Below are 8,631 nucleotides of genomic sequence, written 5' to 3'. Positions count from 1 at the left end.
CATACAGTCATACATGTTACATACAGTCATACATGTTACATACATTCATACATGTTACATACATTCATACATGTTACTTACATTCATACATGTTACATACATATTACATAGTCATACATGTTACATACAGTAATACATGTTACATACAGTCATACATGTTACATACAGTCATACATGTTACATACATATTACATACAGTCATACATGTTACATACATATTACATACAGTCATACATGTTACACGCAGTCATACATGTTACATGCAGTCATTTAAGCATTGAACTGCTTTCAGTTGGCATTCATAGTCAATATGAATTCCAACTGGACAGAGGCAAATTCAACATGAAGCGCGCTAGCGCTTCATGTTGAATTTGCCTCTGTCCAGTTGGAATTCATATTGACTATGAATGCCAACTGAAAGCCGTTCAATTCTTATATTTACCATCTGCGATTTTTTATTTGTCATGCGATTTTTGTTTTGAAATTTTCAAATTCAAATTTCCCGCGCTTACCAGTAGCAGAGATCACTTCCTGTTGGCAGTTCATAGGCTGGTGAACTCGCAACTGAATTGGTAGAGTTATATAGGGGCAGTGCCATACAATGGTAAATATACATATGTGGACAGTGATTTATCGTGATAACTCTACTAGTACAAGAAATTGATTGAAGGTATCATTTTCTTACATCCAAATCATGTTTTTTTTTCTCTTTTCCTTAAAGCTAAATAAAAGTATTTGCCGATATTAATCAGTTCCTTCACATTGTTAAAACTTAACAGTTGAACAAGTTTGAAGACGTAAGTGATTTATACATAGTGGGACTGTTCATATTTAGACAAAGGCAGACATCAGGTGGACGTACACAGCAGTCACAATACCACCTTGGTCCTGACCCTATCCCACTTGATCCTGCACGAAGCTAACGGCCAAGTAGACGACGGTGCCGAGAAGTGTGGTGCCAAACACAAACCCAACAATATACAACACTGTGGCTATGCGTCCGAACTTTCTAGCGTGGTCCTCGTGACCCGACTTATACTCGAGATCGCCCTTCGTCATGAGATGCACGCCTGGAAGACAGCAAAGGAGGTAGAAAAAGAAGAAACAGGGACAATGGAGGGCGCTGTGGATCATGTGGTTGATTTTGTTATGCGGGTTAGGTTTGATCATGTAGTCTTTCTGTATTACCGGCTCCTCGTGCGACATGTTGTAAAAGAAATAACGTAATGGGTCACGTGACAACTGTTGTCGTCTGCTCTGTAAGTACTCCAGTCTCTGACGGTTACTCTGTTCGTGTTTGAAGGCCATTCTCTGTGGGTGAGCTGCACCGCGCGGTATCCTTAGACTTCCAGGGCAGCTGAGTGCTTTACGTTCGATCGGCCATCTTGGCTGAACGTCTTCCCACTCCTCTCCAATGAACATGTTTAGTTGTCTTGTGAAGACTCCTGGAGAAGACACCTTTGTGGTCCTAGCAGAAATATCGGACGTTGCAGATTGGGGATGTGAAGCGATGGACGTCGCTCCCGGGGACACGGGTGCATCGCCTCCTTGAGCAGAAGTCTCATCTTCAAGTTGGCTTACAGCATATGCATGTGCATACGGATTATGATAGGCGGAATCTATCGCAGACTGACTTATATCAACAGTCAAACCAAGGGTATTGGATACAGCATATGGCTGAACGGTTTCCACAGATGCCTTGCTGTCGACACTGGAAGTGCCGCCGCTTGATTCGGCGTCATCATGGGACTCAGTACCGGAAGTTGTGTCCGACACGATGCTTGGTGGCACATACCGGAAGTATGTTTTCATAGTTACCTCTGACGACCCTGCCAGACTACTTTCAAGGTCCGTGTCGGAGAAACCCGCATTATCAATCCCCGTCCTTCCGGTACCGACGCTTGACGAAACGTCCTCATTTGACGTGTGCGACCCAGTTGAGTCATCTGATTGGACACCAGAGGGAAGCTGTCTTAGAGACGTCTTGAGTGTGATCTCTGACGAACCGGCTAGACTACTCTTGCTAGTCTGTTTAAATCCAGCGTTGTCCATGGTGAACGATGGTTCTGCAATACCAAACAGTATATTGTTATATATTGATAAACATGATAATTGAGAGAGTGTTTCACGAGCGTTCGTGCTATTTATTGAATGCAATCATTAATTTCGTCAATTATTCTTGAGGACAGTAGACAATGTCAAGGGTGCAAAGATAAGTTTGATTTTAATGATAAAGCTCACTTTCATTTCAAGCTTAAAGCATTAGATGGTCAAAGAATCCCAATATTGAATGTATTTCATATAACATGGAAAATGAACTAATTCCCCTCCTCTTCGTTGTAAATGGAAGCTTATTTGGTTGTTTAATACTGAAAAAAATATACCAATATCACAATTATTGCTCAAAAAAAATTCTACTAGAAAATTTACATCGATGATTCGATCTGTGTCCATTGCGCATGTACGGATTAAAAGATTAAATAAATGAGAAATCTCCATATTATATATATAACCATAGTTATTGATAAGAATGTATTGGTACAGAACAGTAGTGGAGAAGGCACCAGCAACAAATACCAGGAGTAGTATTTTAGGTAAAGGAGTGATTGACATTTACACAAAATACAAGGAGGTTAGAAGTGGAATATTAGGTCTTCGTCCCCTTGGTGACTCGGGGGGAGCAGGTGAAGTAACACACGAAGGTAGCCAGGGTTAGTGAGGTCCAGTCGGAAGTGGAGAACATATTGCTAACTGTTACTGAGTGTGATCCTACTATTGCTGCTGTGCGAGTGTTTACTGGTGAGATCGGGGTTTGTAATGGCCACGTTTGAAGGAGGGAGTTCCTAGTGGCTACAGAAGTTGGAATCTGGTTCCGGTCTGAAACTGTTCTATGGTGTTTGCCTTATGTTATGGTTGTGGTCCACAGTGTTTGTGTTATGGTTGTTTTCCTCAGATTTCCCCTCTTCAATGTAAATGAGGAACAGTTCTATGGTGTTTGTGGTATGGGTGTTGTCCTCAGATTTCCCTCTTTCAATGTAAATGAGGAACAGTTCTGTGGTGTTTGTGTTATGGGTGTTGCCCACAGTATACTCAGTAACTGTACCATGTACGTCTTATAAAGGGAAATGTTATCATGCCATGTTAAACATAGTAATCATCACTGTTGTCAGTTAGCTGTCCTTGGGCCCTTCATTGGAGTTACTGAACTCTTTTGTATCAGCGAATCCCAGCTGCATGTTTTGATAACGAAATATGTATTTCAATGTAACTCCCAGTTTGAGTTTTCTTTGGAAACCATGTAAACATATTTCCGCCACTTTCTGATTGGAAATCGTCAAAAATGGAAACTCCTTCAGAGCCTCTGCTTTCGAATTCACCAAGCCACTATGAATTACAGTATTAATATAATGTAAATATTGCCTCTAATGAATTCAGTATTAGACGTTAGAATCATTTACCTTGTATTGTAATCCTGTCGTCTGATGTTTCGTCGTCGATGTTGAAATGAACTTACGACTAAATGTCCACCGGGAAAGAAAGGTCCACGGTGACAAAATGGCGGAGAAACTTTTGTTTTTAATCAGATCATACATTACCTAAAACAAAGGCAAACATTCAGCGAGGCATGTCTAGTGATTACACACCTGAGCGCACCTTACATACATTGTCTCTACGTAACGCCCATTTGTCATCTGTGTGTAGGTGTCATACGTTCCGGTAAGTAGCAATACACAAAACGACAAAGTTCAAACAGGCAATCAGGTGTGTGTTTATATCGATATGTTATCTTGTTTACATCTTTCTTTAGGATACTGACACCATTTGTTTTAAATAGCATTAAGTCACAAAAATGCCAGATGTATGTATCTGATAATTACAATGTACATGTATCTTCTCGTAAAAGGGATAATTTCTGATATCGTAAAAGTTTCTCAAAACTGCTATTTTTGTTACACTACATTAAGGCATTTTTTGTTGTTGTTGTTGCTGTTATTGTTGGATTTTTTTGTTTTTGTTTTTTGTTTTTGCAAGATATTTAAAAATAAAACCTCTCTACTCCGATCATGCATATACACTGTATTCCGACGGATTAAAGTTGATATGCTTCATTAGTGACAGCGTACTGCTTCTCACTCACGAGGTCTAGAAACATCACTGTTCTGTACCTGCACGGCAAACATGTTCGGGATAGTTTGAGGATCCAGTGAATGGAAGGAGAGCCTTCAGATATGTTGAATATTTTCTTTTTATCATTAGCTTATCGACAAAAGACACTTTTGGAGGATGGTAATAGCGTAAAGTAGGTTACTTTTGGAGGATGGTAATAGCGTAAAGTAGGTTACTTTTGGAGGATGGTAATAGCGTAAAGTAGGTTACTTTTGGAGGATGGTAATAGCGTAAAGTAGGTTACTTTTGGAGGATGGTATAATAGTGTTAATTATACAATTTTTGGATGGAGGTAATATCGTTAATTATGTAACTTTTGGAGGGTAGGAATAATATGTAACTTTTGGTATAGTATCAAAATGTACATTCACGGAGATGCAGTATTCCTAAATTACGGATAAATACGCCGAGTCTTATATAAGGAGTAGACTTTTGACCATTTAGCTAAATTGACTTTTTTTTTTTTTTTCATCCTTAGTAAAGTACGCGTTTTGTTTATAGAAATAGGGAAAAAAACGTGTGCCATATGTGTCACGAAGGCATGGCAATTTTAAAAGTCACAGTTTGAATAGTTCTCTATTCTACGTTATTTGTTTACCCCGCTTTGATCTCTTTATTTTGATAATATGTTAGGATTTTATTGACCAACTGAATGTTTACACTAATGCACTGATGCTACAAAATTGCCCAATGTTGAGTCTGATCAATTAGGGTTCCAATTCGACCAGTTTGTTTGTTTCGTCAACATTTCACATCTTAAGTTTAGCGCTTAGTTCGGTTAGTCAAAAAAGAGCATATTTGTATAATGTGAGAATTTTAGATCACATAGTATGCATCCCAACACACTATCAGTGTGGAATATCACACATACTATGGAGATTACAGGTGCTTGTAATGATACACATGCGTCTGCTTCTGGTAAGTAAATATATATATATATAAGTCCCTATATAGTAGGGGTAGGTGCTAATATATATCTATTTTTCGGCATAGCCGTATAATTATCTTTTGACCCCGGATATGACGCGAAAGGTGGCGTTACTGGTCAAGATGAAGTATGTGATTGGTCAATGTAGCGGTAAATGCAAAATGCAGATATGCAGTTAAAGACGAAACAAAATTAAGATTGAATGCAAGCTGAATAAGTGGATGTATCTATTCAAATGATACATTAATAAAATCATATTCCTGATTCAAATGCAGTCTTATTATCACCAGAAATGATTCAAACTGATATAATTTTGTTATCCGTGCTGAAACTGGGCATTTATTACATTTGTAATTAGTTCGTTAATTTATTTCACCAGCAGCTTTACATTATAACCACCAGCATTAAAACTATGCCGTTTATCTTGTTTCGGCATAGCCGTCTAATTTTGTTTTGGCCCCGGATATGACGCGACAGGTGGCGTTTCTGTCAAGATGAAGTACGTGATTGGTCAATGTAGCGGTCAATGCAAAATGCAGATGTATACAGTTTAAAACGAAACAAAGTTAAAGGGACCTCACGGTAAACCAATATTTATTTTGTATTTTCTATCATATTATTGGGTATATCTTTAAAAAAAATAACCTTCTGAACAATAACCATTCGAATTTGATGATGTATGTACATAACAACATCAATTATCAATTATTAAAAGGTTATCACTCTGAATATGCAAATTTTGTGACATATACGATAAACGCATGCGCACAACAAACTAAAACACATGGAAACAAAAATGGCTTCCATTGTGAATCGACTGCGGTTGGAAACGATAACAGCTTCCGCAATGAAGAGAATAATAGGGAAATGGGTCAAATACAATCCTAGAATTAAACTTGGGAAGCAGTACAATAGATTGTAACAGTTCAAACATGAAAACAGCAGTAATACGGACGCAGCTCGTATTCTGCTTGATTTAGGGGATAGTATGTTGTTTTGAGTGGCTATACTGGCGATTAGAACATGCTTTCAAAGTCGGTCAATTGGCCACGCCCATACTGGCGAGAGTTCGATCTGTAACGTTATGTTGACGAAGCGGTGTATTTGGATTGTTGTGAAAGTCCTGTTACCGAAGATTTAACGACATATTTGGATTTACGCAGTATGTATAACGACATGGGCGTTTTGACAAAGTCAGAGTTGATGTGTTTCTATAGGCTCAACCGTTATGTGAAAGTTATGTGCACTTGTTTCATTTCATTTCGGATTTTACTTGGATACTAGATAGGCTAGGCCTAAGCTTAGATGCCTACACACGGACGAAATGAACGTTTCACTCAATAAATGACGGTAAGAATTATGATGTTAACGATTTTTGTTCAATTTATTCAGTTATCTCATCTTTTCGATTTCTTCATTTTCGATTCCAATCTCATGGATCATTCAATCATAAATGGTGCAGAGTGTTGAATTTCGGTACGAGTCGAACTTGACGCCATATTGTTTTGATTAGAAACGGGGCGTGGCTTAACAGGATAGATCATGGTTCTATCGCAGATTAGAACCTGGTCAGTAACCAATAAAAACACGCGTTGCAAACGAATCTTGTTAGAATGTTTGATAGTAGGTCATGACAATCTCGGTAGGCTAGTATTTACACAAACTCTGTAATATTAACACAAACTCTGTAATAGTTCCACAAGCTCGGTAATATTTACACAGTCTGTTCCAGTACATCGCTACTGTCACTATACTATATGAACAGTGTTTACACTTATTTACACATAAATATGTGTGCCGTAATATATACAGAACGTGTTATTTAACATTTAAACCACTGTATAATATCGTTATCCAACTAACCCAGACGGAATATAGATATCGCCTTGTAAACTATCGTCTGTTTTGTTGCCACGATTTCAAAACAGTCACGTAATAATTTAAAAATAATTTCCGCGCTAAATTAAGAGGGGGATTCCCAACTAAATCGAGTGGTCAAGCTGGACATAGGGATTGACTGTGAACATTGGGACAGCACAGAAACATAACTGGAAAGGAACAAAACGCGTACATTCAGTGAAAATTGCAACGTTTATCGTGATGTCCCTTTTAAATTGAATGCAAGCTGAATAAGTGGATGCATATATTCAAATGACACATTTGCAGTCAGGACTATTATCACCAAAAATGATTCAAACTGATATAATTTTGTTATCCGTGCTGAAACTGCGTATTTATTAATTAAAATGTAGTTCATTAATTTATTTCACCAGTAGTTTTACATTATAACCACCAGCATTAAAACTATGCCGTTTATCTTTTTTAAAGACATTTCTTGTTAAAGATATTTCTTGTTTCTATATATACTTACCAGATGCAGAGAAGTAGGAGTATGAGGCTAATATTTTCCCTCTATAAATACTAACCAGATGCAGAAGCCTGTGGTTTGTGTGAACGTAATTAAGTAAGAATTATCTCCCCTACAACATTAAATCTTAAATCGGACACCGTACGCATGCTTTATATAGCCGATGTCCATTGAGGTCAGTTTCATTTGTAAGTCAGTTTTGTTTCTTTTTTCCAAACCTCACTAATTTGTCAGTTTAAATCATTACCCTGAAATATGTTCTGTTCTGATATCTAGCGAGACATAATGGATCCATTGTCGATATTTTCTAAAAGGATATAGTATTTATGGACCACATGGACGTCTGTGATAAGAACACAACTAGATTATGTAGTAGTAGAGGGTGCGCTATATATCATTAGAACCCGGGCACCTGTGATAGGGACCGATGGTTGGGAAAGTCCGGGTGATATCTACGCCCATGGTCGTTCCGAATTTCTAACAAAAAAACCCCACCTACTCCCATAAGAACTGTTTCCTTAACCTTTTCGCATTTTACATGGAACTCGAGGATTGCATATAAAGACATTGATTCATAGGGACACATGTGTCGGATATGTTTGATGGACAGAACTGTAAGTACTATGTGTTTGGGAGACACCGGGACTTAGAACATGACTTAATTAGGAACGGTTATTTGATACTAAATACAGAAAAAACAGGTCGATAGTCATCACGTTTATAAAACTTTTCTTAATTTCGTACAGCGGGTTGTCAGTTTCGTATTTGACGACATTCAGTAACGGTGTTGATTAAATTAATTTTTTTTCATAAAAAATGAATGCAATTTGAGAATGTTGTTTACTTGAGCAATAGTGAACAGAAAAAATCCATTCGGCAAGAAAAATATGATTGATGCCAAACGTATTAAAAACAAGTAACTAGATATTTTCGATTTTATAATGCTTGTCACTGATCGATTACCCCGAGAAAGCCTCTTTTAGCCGTGGAAATTTAATACGAATGACCTCAACATTAGACAGAGAAGGAACAAGCTTCATGTATCTATAGCACAGTTGTCACGAAACAACACTGTATTTAACACTTCATGTCATATAGGTCTTATCCTATTAGAACAGCACAAACACGCACGTGACCTGAACAAACAATACCTATTCAGATATTGTAA

At 37.7% G+C, this 8,631-nt stretch overlaps 1 protein-coding gene across 1 annotated transcript; it reads right to left on the bottom strand.

Annotated features, from left to right (window-relative positions):
• Positions 1-592: 592 nt before the first annotated feature.
• Positions 593-2,062, bottom strand: LOC117340039. Its single transcript, XM_033901795.1, has one exon. The coding sequence runs from the start codon at positions 2,050-2,052 to the stop codon at positions 895-897; it is 1,158 nt and encodes a 385-aa protein (XP_033757686.1). The 5' UTR covers positions 2,053-2,062; the 3' UTR covers positions 593-894.
• Positions 2,063-8,631: the final 6,569 nt, after the last annotated feature.

The sequence above is a fragment of the Pecten maximus genome, chromosome 12 (assembly GCF_902652985.1).
Source record: "Pecten maximus chromosome 12, xPecMax1.1, whole genome shotgun sequence".
Taxonomy (NCBI): domain Eukaryota; kingdom Metazoa; phylum Mollusca; class Bivalvia; order Pectinida; family Pectinidae; genus Pecten; species Pecten maximus.
This window is presented reverse-complemented; position numbering and strand designations above follow the sequence as displayed.

What these genes read in the sequence shown, in the direction of transcription:
- LOC117340039 (XM_033901795.1), bottom strand. Translation starts at nt 2,052, where the DNA reads ATGGACAACGCTGGATTTAAACAGACTAGCAAGAGTAGTCTAGCCGGT.